This window comes from Colletotrichum jinshuiense, chromosome 1, assembly GCF_051148585.1.
Source record: "Colletotrichum jinshuiense chromosome 1, complete sequence".
Lineage (NCBI taxonomy): Eukaryota > Fungi > Ascomycota > Sordariomycetes > Glomerellales > Glomerellaceae > Colletotrichum > Colletotrichum jinshuiense.
The window spans coordinates 540631-560496 of record NC_139302.1 but is presented as its reverse complement, the minus strand read 5'-3'; the positions used below and the strand labels follow the sequence as shown (position 1 = coordinate 560496).

Genomic DNA, 19866 nt, shown 5'->3' with positions numbered 1-19866 from the left:
GCCATGGAAACATGGAAACATGGAAACAGACAAAAAGACTGGTTACGCAGGCAATGGCGAACCGGCTGGACAGCCGAAATGGCCATCTCGAGGAGGAAACGCAGACAGAGGGGGGCGTGGATCATTCGGCATTCGGGGAGGACTCTCCGTATGAAACTTCTGAATCACCCGTTTTGGTTGCACTCGGGGCGCTTCCGATGGCGAGCACTGGGCAGCAGACTCCGGCGGTTATCCTTGTGTTTCTTCGCCGCCTACTTGTTGAAGGTCAAGGCGGAAGCTCGTGCGCCGGGGTGGGGGGGGGACCGTCTTTGGTTTGGAGGGCGAGAGTGTCTGTTTTGTGTTGGAAAAGGAACATTTCTCCGGGTTGCATTCCAAAGCCGAACATACTCTATATTCTGGCATTATGATATACCGGCGCCCGATCCGCATCGGCAACTGCTCGGGCGCCATCAATGACGGCATCGACCAGATCTACCGCCTCGCCAAAGACGGCAACGTAGACGCCATCACGGCGGACTATCTCGCCGAGTTCAACATTGCCTGGAAAGCCATCGAGCTGCATACAAGGCAAGATCTGGGATATGAGACCAGCTTCCTTGAACAGCTCGCATGGAAGGACGGCGATGCTGCGCGACTTGTCGCAGAGAAGCGCATCAAAATCGTCCACGACGGCGGAGGCCTCAACCCTCGGGGGCTGGCCGAGAAGACGGACGCGTACTTCAAGAGCGTCGGGGTCCATGACGTCAAGGTGGCCTGGGTAAGCGGCGACGATGTGACGGAGGCCATCAAACACGGCGCGTTCGGGCGAGTCATGCATCTCGACAAGCCCCGCGTCCAGTTTGATCCGCGGGCTCAAGGTCGCGATGGCAAAGATCTTCTTGCTGCTAATGCATACACGGGAATGGCGGGCATCGTGTGTGCGTTGGAACGCGGCGCCGATATTGTGGTGTGCGGACGGTGCACTGATGCGAGCCCAGTCATGGGCCTCGCGGCTTGGTGGCACGGTTGGAAGGATACAGAGTACGACGCGCTCGCGGCAAGCCTCATGGCAGGGCACTTGATCGAATGCGGTCCTTATGTGACGGGCGGGAACTACTGCGGCCAGCGTGAAGTGCCGGGACTCCACCACGTCGGGTTCCCGATTGCAGAAATCGGGGCAGACGGCGGCGTGGTCATAACGAAGCCGGAGGGGTCCAACGGGCTGGTGTCTGTTGACACGTGCAAGGCACAGTTGCTATATGAGATCCAGGGATCGTTCTACCTCAACCCAGACGTCGTTGCCGATATCGAGGGTGTGACTGTCGCGCAAGTAGGTAGAGACCGCGTTGCGCTTCACGGCGTCAGAGGTTTGCCGCCGCCGCCGACAGCCAAACTGTCCATCTGTCTACTCGGTGGGTATCAGGCCGAGATTTCAGCCTATGCGTCCGGACTAGATACGGACTTCAAGTTCGAGGTGCTGAGGAAGCAAGTTTTGGGCCGAATCAACCCGTCAGACTTCACGACGTTCAGTGTGGAAAAATATGGCTCCTCGGCAACGGATCCACGATCACAAAGGGCGTGTACGACACAGTTCCGCATGTTTGCTCAGTCACACAGCAAAGAGGCCTTTGAGCAGTTCAAGAGGGCCGTCTTCTACAATGGCTTGCAGGGCTACTGCGGGCTTCACTTAGGCATGGACTGGAGGACGATGGAGCCGCGGCCATATGTCCGGTACTTTCCCGCATTGATACCGCAGTCAAAATTGCCACTGACCGTCAACTTTGTCAATGGCGAAAAGAGCATTACGGTTAAAGCTCGCCAGGAGGGAGACTGCGAAGGCCCTCCCTGCCAGCGTAACTATGATGCTACAGTGTTATCGTCCGAGATTTCTTCAATGGCGGTTGTTAGAAGGCCCCTGGGCGATCTCGTCTTTGCGCGGAGTGGCGACAAGGGGGGCAACGCAAACATTGGCTTCTGGGCCCGTGATGCCTCGGCATGGCCATGGCTGCAAGGTTTCTTGACGAAGGGGAGGATCATGGAGCTGCTGGGCGACGACTGGCATGATCGATATGTAGTGGAGAGATGCGAGTTTCCCGGACTATGGGCGGTCCATTTTGTAGTCAAAGGGATCTTGCAGGACGGCGTTAGTAGCAGTAGTGTTCTTGACGGCTTTGCGAAGAGCATGGGGGAGTTCTTGCGAGCCCGAGTCGTTGATCTGCCCGTTGGTTTGGTTAAGCTGGAACACGAGAGACGACGACGAGCAGTCGATGCAGTTTCCCGAGTGTCTAGGCTATGAGAGTCGACCCTGTGTGCTAAATCCTTCTTTGAATACGAAGACGAAGAAGAACAGCTTGGTACTTGGTGTGTTTCTTGATGTTTGTTTACTTTCCAATGATACCGAAGCCAAGTAACTGGACTGCTAAACCTCGGCTGACGTTTCCGGGGTAGTTGGAGGCTCTCAGACGCCAATGCGTGCTGTACCAACAGCGCACTTGCGCTGGATGCAATGACGTTTAGCGGTTTGCATCCTCTGTAGTGCATTGGAGTCTCGGGTTTTATAGCGAGCCACCCTCGCCAGCTTCACGCATCAATTTCCTCGTGTCGACCAATTTCTTAACCAGATCAACAACAATGGCTTCTAGCGACAGACCTGTAAAGAACGCATCAGGCCGTTACGACAACGTCGACTTCCGCAAGGCCGCCGGTTACCAGTATCCGGCCATCAAGTGTAGCTACAATCGCCGAGACGTCCTCTTGTTTGTAAGCCGAGTTTTCATCTTCTCGCATGAAGTCGATGCAATAGATCCCCAGCATGACATGACATTATCGAAGACTGAAGACATAACAACTGACACCCGCAGGCCAATGCGATTGGCGTTCAAAAAGACGAGCTTCACTTCCTCTATGAGTTACATCCCCACTTCGCCGCCTTTCCCACGTTTCCTATCAACCTCGCCTTCAAGCAGACGGATCAAGATGTTTTCGACTTCATCGCGCGCTCGGTGACGGGCAATGTCCCCGGCATTCCTCCGTTTGATGCACAGCGCTCTGTAGACGGCGAGCGCGGCATTGAGATTATACGGCCGATTCCTGTTTCTTCCGATGGGCTGGACCTGGAGATCCGGAGCAAAGTCATAGGCGTTTACGATAAAGGTGAGTGTGAATCCTTAAATTGTTAGGAGTCGGTGTCGGGGTTCATGAGGAACTGAGAGGGCGTTTAGGCGGCGCCATGATCCTCGAGGCAGAGCAACTCCTCGTCGATAAGAAGACAGACACTCTATATACCAAAATGACATCCACCGCCTTCGGCATCGGACAGGGCGGCTACGACGGTCCTAGAGGCCCGTCAAAACCGGCAGCGCCGCCGCCAGATCGTCGTCCCGACGCCGTGCACACCATCAAGACAACCCCGGAGGCGGCGCTTCTGTACCGTCTCTGTGGCGACTACAATCCGCTGCACGCTGACGAGGCTTTCGGTCAGCGCGCCGGGTTCAACGGGTCCATCCTCCAAGGCCTAGGCACCTGGAACATGGCAGCGCATGGCCTGCTACAAGAGCTGGGCGGCAGTGACCCCAACCGCTTCAAGGCGTACAGCGCAAGGTTCAAGAGCGTTGTCTACCCTGGGGATACTCTAGAGACGCGCATGTGGGTTGTCAAGACAGAGGCGGGGATAGACGATGTAGTCTTTGAAACTATCGTCAAGGAGGATGGGAGAGTTGCCCTGTAAGTCTCTCCACCAGCATATCGGCTTGAGTGGTTCGATCGATGGCTGACGGCTATGTTAGGTCAAACGGGTTTGCCAAACTTGCACAAACAAAGGCCAAGTTATGATTCTAATGCCGCGTCGCTGCTGGGCAGATAGGAAGGCCAACACATCAGACAGAGTTTGCGTCGTGTATCACATTCGTCCAAACTTGCTTGAGTTGAGTCGCACATACAGGCCTGTCTATGTTACATGGATTTGTTCCTCTTTTGTTTACCGCCCGAGTCATAATGTTATCTGAGAGTCTTCTTTTTTGAGTCAGTAGACTCAGCATGAAGTAACTACATGACCAACGGATTGTGTGTGTCACTTTTCCGTGCAAATAACAATTAGAGAGTGTTGTGTTTGACGTGTTGCTTTGCTAGGAAATGCCAGCCAGCATCAAGGGGCCCAAAAAGAAACTCCAAAAAAAGACTTCCCACCAAGTATCAATCCCCAGTTATCCACATTGGCAAAAGAAATGCGTCGAGGGGGAATCGAACCCCCGGCTCCCCGACGCTGCTGGATGGCAACGGAGAATTTTACCACTAAACCATCGACGCTGGTATTTGATGATGACTTATGGCATTCTTGCATCTAAGTTTCATGCACTTAGGAAACAGGATTTGAAAATACCGATTTCGTACCCCCCGATTCAGTATAAATGCTATAGATGCGATGGGAACCACTTGGGGTCTCTCTTCTCGCGATACGCAGCCAGTCCCTCGCTTGCATTCTTGCTCCGGAGCATCGCCTCAGCCCACAACTCTTGTCCGCGCGTCGTAGCTCTGCTCACTCCCGTCTCCCACGCCTCCCGTGCCGCCAACCGTGAAATGATCACGCTGTCCGGACTCATTGCTGCAATCTTTTCGGCATATTCCAGCGCTCTCTCGAGAAGATTCTCTTGTGGTACAATCTCTTTTACCAACCCCCAAGTATGCGCCTCTTCGACCGACATTGTGCGTCCGGTAAGAACAAGGTCCATCGTGCGGTGGTTGCCGAAGAGCATCATGCAGCGGGGCAGCGCACCTGCAAGGGCAGAGACTCCTCTGAGGACTTCAGGGAGGCGGAACGTCGCGTTGGGCGAGGCAAATATCACATCTGCGTTGAGAATGGCTTCAAAGCCGCCACCTGTGCCAGAGCTTTGGTAAGTCGTTCTTACGATTGGCATTGGGCGAGTCTCCGTTATTTGTAGTGGACATACCATGAGCATGGCCGTTGCATGCCACGACGATGGGCTTCTTTCCTGTCCGATTGCTCATGCCTGCAAACCCCCCCGATGGGTACTCGTGTGCCACATCGTCCGTCCTGATTATATCCAGTCGTTGCTTTAGGTCCATGCCGGCACAAAAAGCCTTATTGCCGGCGCCCGTGAAGACGGCACATCGGAGCTCTGGCTCAGCATCGTACCATTTCCAAAGGGCGCCTAGTTCGATCGTCGCTTCCACAGGCAAGCAGTTCATATGCTCCGACCGGTTGATCGTGACGAGTAGGATGTGTTTTCGAGGAAACGATATCAAACTGTGTTTGACGTGCGGATATGGGGTTTCTATCCACGACGGCACGGGGTTCTTGGTCCTTGGTGTTGCCATTGTCGCAGCTACACATTAACTACTCTGACCCGAGGTCTGCTCCAGAGTCGTCCCCGACTGTGTGCAGCGCCCAATGTTCGCTGGATCAACGTGGTATCAAATCGGCAAGAAGGGATGCGATATTCCTTTCTCAGAGAACGATACCGACTTGAATATCTCCGCCGCGAGGCGTGTCGAAGTACCGAAGATTCCAGTACAGCGTGACGCAACACTGGGACACGGACGGGCACGTCCGCACAGCCCCCATCCCTCCAGTGGTCCCACAGCATCCAACACCAGAAAAGGGAATCAATAGCACTCTCCCTCTATGCTACAGAACGATGCTCCAGAGGCTCGTCATTGCGGGGGAACCCACGCGCTCCCGTCCCCCTCGTTCGCCGCTGGGAAACACCCGAAACGTGTTTCCCGTCCAGCGTGATTGGACAGGTGCATCACGAAGTGAGGCGAGTCATGCCCCTGCGTAACCTTCAGCGACCGCAGTGGAGGACATCCAAAGCATCGGGGCTGTGTGCTCTGCGGATTGGAGCTTTGCCGTGAGACAAACCACAAACAAAGTTCCACGTGGGGATTGCATTTGGGTTTCGAGACTCTTTCTGCTGTAACAACAATGGTGAGTAGTAGCTGCTGCTGTGCAGAAGCCGTCGAGACCTGCTCACTTTGTGATATCACAACCTAGACGGTCATTTCCACCAACGTCGCCCTCGATACCGCTCTCGACAGACCAAACAAGTCACTTGCAATGGCAGATTCGCCAACACAAACACCGCCGCCGGCGACACCAACTTTCCTCAAGCTCTCCTTCCCGGCGAGCCGTGTTCTTCTCGTGCGGATGGACCGGCCGAAAGACCTGAACGCCATGTCGACAGTAGCGCAATGGGAGATGGACTCGGTGTGGAAATGGTTCGATCAAGAACCCAACCTCAGCGTCGCAATCATCACAGGCACGGGGCGGGCGTTCTCGGCGGGGGCGGATCTGAAGGAGTGGAATAGCAGCATGGCCGCCGATGCCGACCCCAGCAAACGCATGGGCAATGCTCCTTCTTTTAAGCCCTTGAGCCGGAGGCTGGGCAAGAAGCCAGTCATCGCGGCGGTCAATGGTTTAGCAATGGGCGGCGGATGCGAGTTCGTCGTAAACTGCGACCTGGTTGTAGCCGCCGACGACGCATACTTCGGCCTGCCAGAGGTCAAAAGAGGCATCGCAGCAATAGGCGGTGCTCTCCCACGACTAATCCGTACGATCGGCCTTCAACGGGCTAGTGAATTTGCATTGACGGGGCGCAACGTCTCGGCACAAGAAATGGCACAATGGGGTATTGTGAACAAGGTAGTGCCAAAGGAAAAGGTCGTCGAGGAGGCGGTGCGCTATGCGCAAATGATCGCGGCAAACTCTCCCGACGCCATCATATGCACGAGGGCAGGTCTGCGTCAGGGCTGGGAGACGGCGGCTGTGGAGAGAGCGGTAGAGTGGACTCTCGAAAAGGAGTTCGCGGAGCTGCAGAAGGGCGAGAATATCATCGAGGGCCTCAAGGCGTTCTCCGAGAAGCGAGAACCCCGGTGGAAAGGTAGCAGGCTGTGATGTTCTAATTTCAAACATGCCATTTGAGGCCGAAGATTCCGTCTGGAATCCCGGACGAACCGGCTCTGTGTGCATCACAACTCTTGGCTGATCCCGTCCAGACTTACCAAACCCATCGTCCGAAATTCCCTGATATCTCGATTTGGCAGGCATGCCAGCGCCTGTGCCATAAATATTCAGCTCACAATAGCTTCCGGTTCCCAAGAAGATGGGTCGGAAGATACCTGCATAAGTCACGACTGCACGTACTGCTATACCAGATTGCGTAGTGAGCCTGCATGTAAAGACAGTTTCAACTACCAAGAACGGTTTCAATAATATATCTGCCTTTCTCAGTTAATTATTCGAGTCAGCCATGGGCTAATGAATCAGCGGCCGTCGCACGAGATGCGGTCTTCGGGACCAGGGGCCAAGTGCTGGTGTGCTCAGGTCGCTCGGTGGTCTTCCCGCGGAGCTGCGCAAGGAAAGGCCCGACCAAACTCCTTGGAGGAGTTTCGAACAGGTTCGAGTTTTCCGAGGGTCTCCTTGCATACATATACCATGGACGGTGTCGGCTTGATTAGTGATTAGGAGAGGCCGCAGAGACCAACCAAGGCTGCACTTCTTGGAGCTTATCTCACTACTGACATTCAATCAATTTTAACGTCTTGACAAGTTCAATCCCATAAGATCAGCCTTGTTCGTCGATGGCGCTTCTAACTTGAAGGTTGCATAACACTTGAGCACGGCCTCGACGCTGTATACTCTATCTTATGTGGCACATTACCCGACACCCTTGATCGAACTCCGACATACCGCAAGCTGGTACTCGTACATCAAGATATCGATCATCCGTCATGGACATCTCCAAGACCAAGTCCCCGCGCGGATTTGACCAACTATCGCTGGAAAAGTATCATGATATCGACCAAGATGACGCCTCTTCGATCCGGGCCGAAGCTCTTGGGGATGACCTCCCTCCTGGCTACTACTATTCACCTCGCTTTTTGGGTGCCATGGCGGTTCGTTGAGTAATTCAACACTGAATTGTCGTCAGTAACTGACTCAAAAATAGGGTTTTTGCCTCTCGGCAATTTCAGCCTACATATTCTTGATCCTGCCAACCAACGTCCTGGTTTTCATTAACGCTGATATTGGTAAGAATACTTGTTCATTATAGCCTATTAACTCCGTGCTGAACTTTTCAGGTCCGAGTCCGTATATATCTTGGGTCAACATCGCTAGGACACTCTCGTTATCATTCACGTACACTATCCTCGGCCGTCTCTCAGACCTCTTCGGCAGACGTTGGTTCTTCATCGGTGGCAACATTGTCGCCATTGTCGGCATAATTATCTGTGCTGCCGCCCCAAATGTTAACGTTTTGATTGTTGGCGCCGCGGTGTACGGCTTGGGCGAGACAGTTCAGTTGAGTTTCAACGTAGCGGTTGGCGAACTGGTTCCCAACAAGCACCGGCCAATGGTGTTGTCTTTGATTTTCTTGACAAATGCTCCGATATCAGCATTTGGTCCTACTATTGGTAATTCATGGTTTATTTCCTATTGGTGTGTAAGAACTAACACGGTTATAGCCCGCAAGTTTGTTGAGAACCCGAACCTCAGCTGGAGGTGGTGTTTCTACATTAATATCATTGCTGTTGGTCTTGCTATAGTACTATTGTATCTATTCTATCACCCACCAACTTTCGAGCTTCTTCACGACCGAAAGACTAAGCGTCAACTTCTGAAAGAGCTTGACTGTATGTTCAATCTTTAAAAGTCCCGTTTGGCCGCCGCTGACTCACCATATAGATGTTGGGATTTTCCTTTGGACTGCTGGCCTCACCCTTCTCTTAATGGGTGTTTCTTGGGGCGGAACCATGTTCCCTTGGGATTCATCAGCTACTATTTCGAGCTTGGTCCTCGGCGTTGGTCTGCTTGTGGCGCTCTTCTGTTGGGAGGCATTCGCCAACCTCAAATACCCTGCTATTCCTGTCAAATTCTTTGCCAACCGTGGCTTCATGGCGCTTGTGTGCTGCGCAACAGTTGCTACTGTAAGGTCTCACTGCCCTCAGGAAACATGTTTTTGCTGACACATTGAAAGATGTTCTACTACTCTGCCGTACTCCTGTGGCCGCAACAGGTACAGGCTCTCTATACTACGGATATAACGTACGGCGGTTGGCTCTCGGTAAGCACGTTTTCGAGTCTTTTGTGTTGTCTGTGATTAACGTTTGGTAGACTACTGTGGCAAGTTCAACAGCTCTCGGGCAAGTTTGTGCGGGGGTGATTGTCAGATGGGGAGGAAACGTTCGATACTGGATCATATTTTCGACATTCGCCATGGTTGGCTTCGTCAGTGCACTGGCATCTCTGACCCCCGAAACGCTGAATACCGGGATCGCACTCACTATTCTGGGCCCTTTCTTCGTCGGTTTTATCGAACTGGCATCTCTTGCTTTGGCGCCACTGTTCTGCAAGCCTTCAGAGATTGGTCTTGCGTCAGGACTGTTGGCGTCCATCCGCTCCGCCGGCGGCTCTATCGCCGTCGCTGTCTACACGACAATTCTATCTAACCGACTTGCCACTGAAATACCAGCGGCTATCAGCGGTCCGGCGGTCGCGGCCGGTCTACCACAAAGTCAAGTCTCTGCGCTCGCAAAGGCGGTGCAAGCTGGAAAGCTGGCGGCTTTCCCCGGCCTAAGCAGTGCCGTCAAGGTTGCCGTGACCAAGGTGCTGCCAAATGCGTATACGAAAGCTTTCGAGACAGTGTATCTGGCAAGTTTGGGCTTCGGGGCCATCGCAATCGTCGGATGTTTGTTCTCCAAGGATGCACAGAAGCATCTTACGGACAAAGTCGAACGGAGAATGCGGCAGTAAAAATGGCACGTATTCTTTTGTTAATAGCGGTAGCGATATAAAACATATACATATGAGTGTCAGAGCGAGGCAACTGCGTGACTTAATACGCGATCACCTTATCCAGCTGCTCATGTCTCGACTCAGCCAACATGTTTATATTGGTTCGGGTCAAATGATTTCAAAACGGGATGTGGTTTACACTAAGTCTATTCGACCGGTGGTGGGGAATTTATTGGTGCGAATTCGATTACTAATGCGACTCCAGATTTGCTCTTTGGCCGACATTGACTCTGTAATTGGTCGTTTTCCGCTTGTCTTGTTTGTCTTCTCTTCTCTTTCTTAGTTTGTATGAAAACAAGCGATTGCATCATATTGTGTTACGAACAGAGCGTTCAGTCTCAATGAACCTCCAGGAACCTCAACAAGCCAGCGGCTTCCAGCCTCAAGCCCCTGCATCTCCGAGATCACTGGGTTCCTCTTCCATGGGCGCATTGAATTGCGATCAAGGCACTGCATCGATCACACGCGTCGCCCGGGCGTGTGAACGCTGCAGGCGTCGTAAGATACGATGTGAAGGAACACAGCCGTGTTCCAGCTGCTGCCATCACCGAGCGTCTTGCGTCTATCGCTCCGGGCCCCCTCGCGTACGCCCTCACTTCCGCGCCATCCCTGAACAACGCCATTTCTCGAGTCCCAAGACGCCGCCGAATACAGCTCTGCATGCCGTAGAAAGCCCCTTACCCAAGTCGCAATTAGAACAATGGCATACTCAACTACAAACCGGTGTAGGCATTTCAAACTCAGAAGCATCGTTTCAATTTTACGGTACGTGGGATAACGCCTGGGAATGTGTTTTCCCCGGAGAGAATGGTTCTGACCTTTCACCTTGTTTTTGTTTCCTAGGCCCGTCATCACATCCAGCTTTCGTCCAGCGTGCTTATGAACTGATGAATGGCCAAACCAATGCGCCTGATAGGGGTGAAGATGATCATCCGGTGCCTAGAGGTATCCGGGCTTGGGGCCTCGAGCGCTTCTATTTTTCCATTCCCCAAATCACTTCTCCGCCTTCTAGTTTGGGTCCCTTTATTCCTCGTCATGTTGGAGACAGATTCTTGCGCAATTATTTCAAGATAGTGCATCCCCAATTGCCCATTCTTTCGTATTCCGAGATCATGGCTCTGTGGGGACACCTCTGGGAGTTTCCAACGAACATTGCGTCTCCTTGGAGGAAAGAAATACTGTTCACAGTGCTCGCCATTGGTGCACGCGTTGGCCCAGTCATGGGTCAAGATGGCCTTGATCTTGCAGAGGGATTGGCAGAGCACTTCTCACAAGCCGTGGACATCCCAATCACTGCCATGAGAGATCCTTCGCTCCAGTTAGTGCATCTTCTCCTCCTCAAGGTACCAAATAATTCTTCCACTTATGATCCCCCTATGCAACTCCCAGGCTTTTCTCCGCTGACACGTCAATTTCGGGATTGTTCAGGCCAACTACGCCCAACATGTCCTTCGGCCTAACGACACATTCTTCTATGTCGGTTGTGCATCGCGCACTTGCATAGCCTTGGGCTCTAACCGATCTGTAGTCGTCGATTGCCATAAAGACAAAGCGGATGAGTACAGACTTGCGTTCTGGGTGACATACATCATGGAGCGGGCGACCGCATTAATGGTCGGCCGGCCTTCGAGCTTTAGGGATGGCGACATCGACACGCCATACCCACAAGATCCGAACAAAAGCAACTCATTGACAAACATTGAGGATATTCCGCCTTGTGGATTAATCACCGACTGGAGCTTCGTGAGGCTCATGGCCAAGATGGGCCAGGTCACAGACCGTATCATGTCTGGCATATATTCGGCTCAAAAGGTGTCCGATGCCAAAGATCTTCTAACAGAGGCGAACAAAAACAGCTACGAGTCGGCTCTAGAGTCTATTTGTCAAGAGTTGCCCCCTCATTTGGACTTTCGGAACATTGAGGCACCGATTGGGAAAGACTGGCAGGAGTTCCAGCGCCTTCACATTGGAATTACCCATTACACACTGCTTATGCTAATTCACCGACCGGCTTTGGTGTTCAGGACCTTCTTTTCGTCCGTTTCGGAGGCCCAGTTCAATGCTCCGGCGACCATTCGGTTGCAAGATTCCATCAATGCCTTGATATCATCCGCCAAGGGGGTAATACGTCTTGCTCATATAAGCCTGTCGACGCGCCAACCTGATGCCTGCTCAGACGGCTCTCTGGCCGTGTATATCATCGCTGCTTGCGTCGCTCTTCTCTACGAGGTCCTGGACCCTGCAACAACACCTCTCCACGCCAAGGACACTTTCTCGTCGGTTGAGCAGGCCATTCAGTGTTTAGAAGGCATGAAACATTTCGGGCCAACCATCGGCAAAGCGCTTAGCACTGATATTATGCGCATGGCGAAGAAAGTTTTGGTTTCTTCAGCAGGTCTTGCTGTGACGGATATGAGTAATGAGTTCATATCAGAATTTCCTTGGCTTGAGTATGTAATTTTCTATCTCCTTCTCGTCATTCAAGTCTCGGACTTGCATCAGTCGTGCCCACATAACTGACAGAGTCCTTGTGGGTGGGCTGGCTTTTTCCTGTTTGTAATTCAAGCTGACATGCTCTCGGCAGCATCCCGAGCACCGATCTTTCTGAGAATCATCCCGGGTCTGCGGGGGAACAAGACCCAATAGTTCAAAGCATTCGGGCATGGTCCTTTCTTCCCCCAATGACAGATAGCGGAGCTGTATTCGGAAATTTCGTGGATCACCTGCTCTAGGACCTTGTGTAGTAGTATGTATGTCTAGAAAAAAACTAGATTTCATCAGTGCCATTTATAATAGCAACCGTGGCATTGTGCACGATTCTCAGCGCCCCGTAACAACATGTGTTTACCTAAATGGATTTAAGGGCGCTAGAATGCTACGGACGGAAAGAACAGGAAGCTCTCGCTCGTTCGTCTTAACGTGCGCTCAACTAGATAAATCAGTGGTGCAGCTTCTCCACCGTTGCCTCTGGCTTCCAACTAGAGATATTACCATTATTTTGGTCTGGATTTCTTTTTCTCAAGCGGTTTACTTTGACATGGCGGGATGATTCATATTTGCCCACTAAGAAAAAAATGCTTGTCGGGATGTCTAGTCAGTACTCCGTACTTCTATGAGAGCGGAATTAGAATGTGGAGAAACTCCATGCTTCTGCCCATGGATTGGATTAATAGTGGGCATATCTTACTGCAACGTCATGAGATAAATCCGCCCCACCCCTTTCGCGGTCCCCGTGGTAGTGGGGCGGGCCGGACAGATACCACTAGTCTTGTGTTACTCCGTGATCCGAGAGACAGCAGCCACAAGGAACAGAACGCCGTGATGGGTACTACAGATTACAGATGCGGCTCAACGTAACCGAATACCACGGAGTTTTAGAGAGTCAAATCCTGCCTTGGTGGATCACGATTGACTTCGATGGGCCCCGAGAATTACCAAGCAAAGATGACAAAAGAAAGTCAAAGGGGCGGGAGGCAATTCCGGGTTGGTTCGGTACATCCGCGTCGCGAAACCAAAGCTTCATATTCAACCATTTCTCGGCCGATTTGGATCTTTTATTAATGGAATTGAGAGCAATGCTTTCTCTAGTCCGGCTTTGCGTCAGTACTACTTCCAGCTCCAACTTGGAAACACTGCTTTATATCCAGACGCTGCAACAATGACGACCCTGCAGGTTAGTTCGAGACCGCTTCCCTATCAAATTCAACCCAATTGACAACATGACTTTTTCTAGTGCCAAAACAATGCCTTCCCAAAGAACAATTCGGAAAATTTACCTCTCTATCGTACGGAAGGACGCGATCTTGGCGTCCTATTCGAGGATGTCACCGTGACAGGTGCGCCACGCACGCATCGTCAGGTCGACGATGCTGCATACCTCTTACTCAAATTTGTCATGTGGCCCGTCCAAAAGATCAAAGGATTTGCTGGAAACCGGCGGGTTGTCCCGAAAGTTATCATTCAAGACGTAACAGGCGTATTGTTTCCCGGGGAGACTGCGATTGTCTTGGGCAATCCGGGAGCCGGCTGCTCGACAACGTTGAAGGTCATCGCCAATCAGCGCCAAGAGTTCCACCGAGTCGACGGCAATGTGCAGTACGCTTCTATTCTGTCTCGGGATTTGCCTGTGAATTCTCGGTCAGAAATTGTCTACAACGGGGAAGAGGACACCCACATCCCACACCTCAAAGTCAAGGACACCATGGACTTTGCCCTTCGATTGCGCAAGCCCGCCGAAAGCGAACAGTCAGACAGGGACTTCTCCGGCCACATGATGGATCTCATCTTGCAGTCTCTGGGGATTCGGCACACATACGAGACAATTGTCGGCAATTCGTTCGTTCGCGGCGTGTCTGGCGGCGAGCGCAAGAGAGTCTCGCTGGCTGAGGTTTTGGCGGCAAACCCCTCCATCGTCTCCTGGGATAACCCTATCCGTGGTTTGGATAGCTCATCAGCATTCAACTTCCTATACATGCTCAGAAAATTGTCCAGAAACGTTGGAATGTGCAACGCCGTCAGCGTATACCAAGCTTCGGAGGCCATGTATCAGAGCTGCTTCGACAAAGTACTCCTTCTGTATCAGGGCCGCATGATCTTCTTCGGCCCAGTATTGCGCGCTAAGCCATATTTTGAGAGCCTGGGATTCGAGCACCTTCATCGACAGACTACTCCCGAGTTCCTCACGGCCATTACGTTACCTAACGAACGTTGCATTAGGCCTGATTATACTGGTCCACTATATCTTGACCCAGACTCTTTGAGCGCCGCATTCAAGTCTAGCGACGTGTATGCCGAGCTTTTGGAAGACATTGCACGCTATAAAAGCACAGTTGCAAGTTCTAGTGCTGCGGCTTCCTTTGAGCGGGAGGTCTCACGAACGGTCTCCAAATACCGCATCTTCAAGTCAATACCAACTTCCCTTCATAAGCAGATTACGGTTTCTCTGCAACGATATTTTCGCCTGCAGTGGAACGATCGTCTTTCTTTTATCACCATCCTTGTATTGTGTATAGTCAACGCGTTGCTTTGCGGTTCGGCTTTTTACGATGCTCCTGCGACGGCAACCGGATCTTATGTGCGCTCTTGTGCTGTCTTCTTCCCTCTCATTTACTTCTTTCTCAACGCTCTTACCGAGGTCGGAGCTACTGTGGAAGCCCGTGACATATTGCTCAAGCAACGTCAACTGGGTATGATCCATCCTGTCTCTTATGTCATGACAGAAACGCTTGGCGGTATCCCGGCATCTTTCTTGCAGACTATCATCTTTACATGCCTGTACTACTTCTTAGTCGGGCTGGGCAAGTCAGCTGCACAGTTCTGGACCTTCGAGGTAACGCTCTTTGTTTACTACTGCTCTTACTCGGCAATGTTTCGTATGCTAGGAGCCTGGGCACCCAATATCAGTTTGGCATTGCTCATGAGCGGCTGCGGAACACCTCTCACGCTTGCTTGGGCCGGTTACGGTCCTACCTGGCCCACGATGCTACGGTGGGGTTCCTGGATTCGCCGCATATCACCGTCCCCGTATGCTCTGGAGGCTCTCATGGCCAACGAGTTTGAAACCTTGCAGCTTCATTGTAACTCCGAAGAGTTGGTCCCCTCCGGTCCTTCATTCCAGCAGCTCGCGTATCAGGGGTGTCCTCTACCCGGCGCTGCACCCGGCGAGACCACAACTTCCGGCTCATTATACCTGCGAGAGATATACGGCTACGAGTACGACCATTTGTGGCGTAACTTTGGCATCATGATCGCAATGTGGTTCATCTATACCATCCTCGCGTCAATCGGGCTTACAATCATGACCCGTAACAGGAATAATGCTTCTGGCCCTGTCTTCAAATCCATCTCGGACGTCTCGCGCGACGAGGTGACTCCGAAGAATCACGAATTGGATTTGGAGAAGCAAACAGACCCTGAAGAGGGCGGGGTTGTCAGAGCCGATCCTTCATCTGAGTCGGACGGAGGAAACACGCTCACAGCCGAGGAGCCACCGCAGAGCCATACTGCAACTACTCTTTTCACTTTCGAGGACATCCATTACACCGTAAGTGAAGGCGGCAAGCCGAAGCATCTCCTCAATGGAGTCAACGGATATGTTCGCGCCGGTCAGCTCACTGCCTTGATGGGTGCGTCGGGCGCCGGGAAGACAACACTTCTCGACGTGCTTTCTCAGCGGAAGAGCCAAGGTCAAGTTGAAGGCAGCATGCAGCTGAACTCGCGGGACATCTCGCCAGGATTTGCTCGGTCATGCGGCTTCTGCATGCAGCAAGATATTCACGAGCCATTTTCAACTGTGAGGGAAGCGCTGCAGTTTTCAGCGTACCTCCGGCAGCCTACCCACGTTTCCCTTGGCGAGAAGATGGAGTATGTTGAGCACATCATTCGTCTGCTAGAATTGCAGCCAATTGCGAATGCAATAATCGGCGAGGCCGGCGATGGCAAACTCAGCGTTGAGGAGAGGAAACGTGTCACAATTGGCGTTGAGCTGGCAGCCCGACCTCCGGCACTTCTCTTCCTAGACGAGGTATGTTTCTATCGCAATCATCGTAGGGATGGAAAATTCGTGCTGACTGTTTGGACCCATAGCCAACATCCGGGCTTGACAGCCAGGCTGCGTATTCTATCGTATCATTCCTGCGACGCATTGCTGCCGAGGGTATCCCCATTGTCTGTACCATTCACCAGCCCTCGGGTGTCATCTTTGAGATGTTTGACCACGTCCTCCTGCTCGCTTCCGGGGGCAACACAGTCTACTTTGGAGAGACAGGAGACGGCTCCAGGCAACTGGTTGAGTACTTTGGAAAATATGGGCACAACATGGACGACGACGAAAACCCAGCAGAGTTTATCATCTCTGCTATCAACCAAAAACCGGTGGTGCGTGATTGGGTACAAACTTGGAGAGACTCCCCCGAGGCGGAAAATCTACGGCAGCGGATCACGGCCCTGAAGCAGCAATCAGAATCTCTCACCACGTCGGAAGGGTCGTCGCAGCAGACCGCGTATGCCCAGCCTCTTGGGAAGCAGATGTACGCCGTCACCCTCCGTCATGCAAGGACGGTTTGGCGCCATGGCCAGTACAATCTCAGCCGATTCACCAAGGCCATATTTTACTCCATCGTCATCTCGTTTGCCTTTTTCCAAGCCGGGACGGATGTCATCTCTTTGCAAAATCGCGCCGTCTCCATTCTCATCATCTCCTGGATCATTCCCATCATTGCGGCCGACTACCAAGACATCTGGTTTGATAGGTGGTCCATTTTCGAAGGTCGCGAGCGAAACGGAATCTATGACTACAAGGCCTTGTTGCTGGCTCTCATCATCGTCGAGATACCTTGGAACATAGTCTTATGGACCATCATTTTCCTCTGTAATTACTGGACCGTCGGCTTCACGGACGGAACGTCAAGTGCGGGTTTTACCTATTTCTCGTACCTACTCCTGTCCCTGTTTTGCATCGGGTTCTGTTTTCTCATGAGCTCTCTCTTTGGCACCAGGACATTGGCGGGCTACGCAAACTCCCTCTTCTGGGTTCTCTTGATGATGTTCTCAGGGATGCTTCAACCGCACAGTGGCATGAACGACTTCTACCGACCATGGCTTTTCTGGGTCGATCCCATGCGTTACTACCTAGGAGCTACTGTCTCGACCGCTATGAATGCTGTCAAGGTGAATTGCGCACCCAAAGACTTTGCGCACTTCGTCCCCCCGCCGGATCTCACCTGTTATGAGTACGCGGCCGAGTTCCTCACAACCAGCGCCGGCTACCTGGTGAACCCGAACAGCACCGACGATTGCTCGTACTGCAAGTACACCACTGGAAACAATTATCTTGATACTCTCGACTATTCTTACTCGGATCGCTGGAGAGACTGGGCAGTCTTTCTCGGCTGGTGTATTTTCAATTTCTTTTTGATTTGGTTTGTTACCTGGATCACACGGGTTAGATATAGGCTTGTGTAGTGTCGGGCGACCCGTCGCAAGATCTTCAACTCGACTATCATACCATTGCGGTCAATATTACAACCATATTGAACTATCGAAGTTGATTTTATGAGCGGTAGACATTTGCTTTCTTCAACTGAAAATAAAATGGCCCACAAATTTTATCCTGTATATTTGAGTTAGCAGCCCACTTGGATCCATGCTCATCACAGAGCATCAACATAAACATTATATAAAGTATGAAAAAAATTTAACTTCACAGCCCGAGCTGAATGTGCGTTTGACAATTCGGTCATTGAATGAAGGTCACTGGAGCTGAACGGTAGGTCGACGAAAGAAAAAGCAAAAGTGTAATTCTTCCCTTCCAGAATCGAACTAGAGACCTTTCGATTATTGTGGATAAACCATTACAGTCGAACGTGATGAACCAACTACACCAAGGGAAGCTACTTGTTTGAAGCCAAGACCATGATCAGTATATCACGTACCATTCAACAGATCCCAACTATCGAATTTTATCGAGAGCGGTTACTCCCCTTAAACCAGTCGAGAGTACGCTCGGTACGGCACACGCCGACTACCTAACACCATGCAGAAGTTTCTCCATCGAAGCGCCTAATAGCTGTTGAACGGTACCACTACCAAGAGCCAGCTAAAAATGCAGGCCAAGGGAGAAATAGATTGTGATAATATTGATTCCTGACGATGCGATATTTTGCAGACATGCTAGGGTCAGTAGATCAAACTGTTCCCCAGGGGTTTTGTCATAAATAGTCTGTAGCGCTTTTGTCTCTTAGTGTGCTTGCTCCAGAGTCGAGACGATCACATCCCACAAAAGTCCTACGCACTACGCATTCCTCAGTTCAAGATATACCGTCTTTTGGGGCTAACTTCTACGCCCCTGGGATTAATGGCTACTGCACTTGCAGTTGGCAAGATCTTAAGTCGAGTATTGCAACTCGACCCAAATTCCGCAAGTCCACAATCGGCGAGTGCTGTGGTCTGCTTGCAGAATTGATGTTTTACACAATTGGTTCGGCGGCACTGCCCATTCATCTAAGGGCTTTGCCGTTTTAAGGGCCATGGATAATGACGACCGTAGTACCCAATCATTGACTACAGTCACGGGATGCTAAGGTGTCGCAAACGGACTTGGGCTATTGGCTTGCTTGACCGTCAGAATATCCCAACTTGGGCGCTGCAAGACCACTGTCAAGGCTTACCTGAGTAGCAAGCGTCCAAGTCTTTGGTCGTAGCGACAGTGGGATCTGCTCTATCTTCCCCAAAAATGGCAAGTGTAAAACTTTCTTTAGCGACGCTGGTCTTTGCTCAATCTTGATATTGTGAATGGACAGGTCTGCGGGCAGCTTCCTCCAGCTTGTTCTAGTCCCTTAGAACTTCGACGCTGCTCAAGCTGAGGGCGCCTCGGTATCGCAATCTCCAGAATCTCTCCGTTCAGCAAGTACATCGCAAGCATGGACAGGCTCGTGATATGAAACCTTGCCGTAATTTGGAGTCGTCTAACCGCATTGAGTACTGGCAGCAGTTTGCACCTACTGGCAGCCTATCGGAAACTGAAATTTGCGTTCGCGTGACTCAATATCCTTGACGGCTATGGCCGCCCAGAACCGTCAGGTTAAATATCGTGCCCCAGAGCACCTGTCTCACGGCTTGTCATCACAGTTGGATGCTGTCTTGAGGATCCGCTCGGTAACACCGAACAGGTCAGGCTGCTACTTCTTGCAGGCTTGGCACAATTTGACGGCATACCTGAGGTAGAGGACGGATGGAACTGAAAGGTTGGCCGATATTGCGTCTTGGGGATAGCTACCGTGCTTCTTTGGCGGAATGTGGGGTAATCAGCTACATGTTCCCCTCGCTGTGTAGTAATTCTCCTGGGAGGCCCGGGCTCTAGCCCATCACAGATTGGAAGTGGCCGGGCAAAAAGAAAGCTCATGGCAGTGCGGAGCCCTGTGGGGAAATTGTCTGCGAATTGGTCAATCTCATCCCCCAGGAGGATGGAGCATTTGTGCGGATCAAAGTGTCGAGAAGATTTTGATCTTCTCGGGACCTCACCGACTGTGCAAATGAGTGATTGCTCAGCAACAAACCAAATCTGCTGGCCGCACGCC

The 19866-nt window shown here is 51.8% G+C and overlaps 6 protein-coding genes across 6 annotated transcripts; 5 read left to right on the top strand and 1 right to left on the bottom strand.

Annotated features, from left to right (window-relative positions):
* Nucleotides 1-403: 403 nt before the first annotated feature.
* Nucleotides 404-2275, top strand: EsH8_I_000146 (acyclic terpene utilization AtuA family protein; the record flags this gene model as incomplete). The annotated part of the gene is made up of 1 exon (XM_083267559.1): nt 404-2275. One exon carries the CDS (start codon nt 404-406, stop codon nt 2273-2275), a length of 1872 nt encoding a protein of 623 aa, XP_083117997.1.
* Nucleotides 2276-2610: 335 nt separating this feature from the next.
* On the top strand, nt 2611-3706 carry EsH8_I_000145 (uncharacterized protein; the record flags this gene model as incomplete). Its single annotated transcript, XM_083267558.1, has 3 exons — nt 2611-2739; nt 2841-3132; nt 3201-3706. The coding sequence occupies 3 exons, from the start codon at nt 2611-2613 to the stop codon at nt 3704-3706; spliced, it is 927 nt and encodes a 308-aa protein (XP_083117996.1).
* A 682-nt stretch (nt 3707-4388) lies between these two features.
* EsH8_I_000144 (uncharacterized protein) lies at nt 4389-5184 on the bottom strand (the record flags this gene model as incomplete). Its single annotated transcript, XM_083267557.1, has 2 exons — nt 4389-4852; nt 4926-5184. 2 exons carry the CDS (start codon nt 5182-5184, stop codon nt 4389-4391), a joined length of 723 nt encoding a protein of 240 aa, XP_083117995.1.
* A 736-nt stretch (nt 5185-5920) lies between these two features.
* EsH8_I_000143 (enoyl-CoA hydratase/isomerase family protein) lies at nt 5921-6889 on the top strand (the record flags this gene model as incomplete). Its single annotated transcript, XM_083267556.1, has 2 exons — nt 5921-5923; nt 5990-6889. 2 exons carry the CDS (start codon nt 5921-5923, stop codon nt 6887-6889), a joined length of 903 nt encoding a protein of 300 aa, XP_083117994.1.
* Nucleotides 6890-7725: 836 nt separating this feature from the next.
* EsH8_I_000142 (trichothecene efflux pump) lies at nt 7726-9748 on the top strand (the record flags this gene model as incomplete). Its single annotated transcript, XM_083267555.1, has 7 exons — nt 7726-7890; nt 7944-8025; nt 8077-8409; nt 8461-8628; nt 8681-8922; nt 8973-9059; nt 9110-9748. The coding sequence occupies 7 exons, from the start codon at nt 7726-7728 to the stop codon at nt 9746-9748; spliced, it is 1716 nt and encodes a 571-aa protein (XP_083117993.1).
* Nucleotides 9749-10902: 1154 nt separating this feature from the next.
* EsH8_I_000141 (uncharacterized protein) lies at nt 10903-17752 on the top strand (the record flags this gene model as incomplete). Its single annotated transcript, XM_083267554.1, has 5 exons — nt 10903-11108; nt 11356-12240; nt 13379-13463; nt 13524-16313; nt 16376-17752. 5 exons carry the CDS (start codon nt 10903-10905, stop codon nt 17750-17752), a joined length of 5343 nt encoding a protein of 1780 aa, XP_083117992.1.
* Between the last annotated feature and the right edge of the window lie 2114 nt (nt 17753-19866).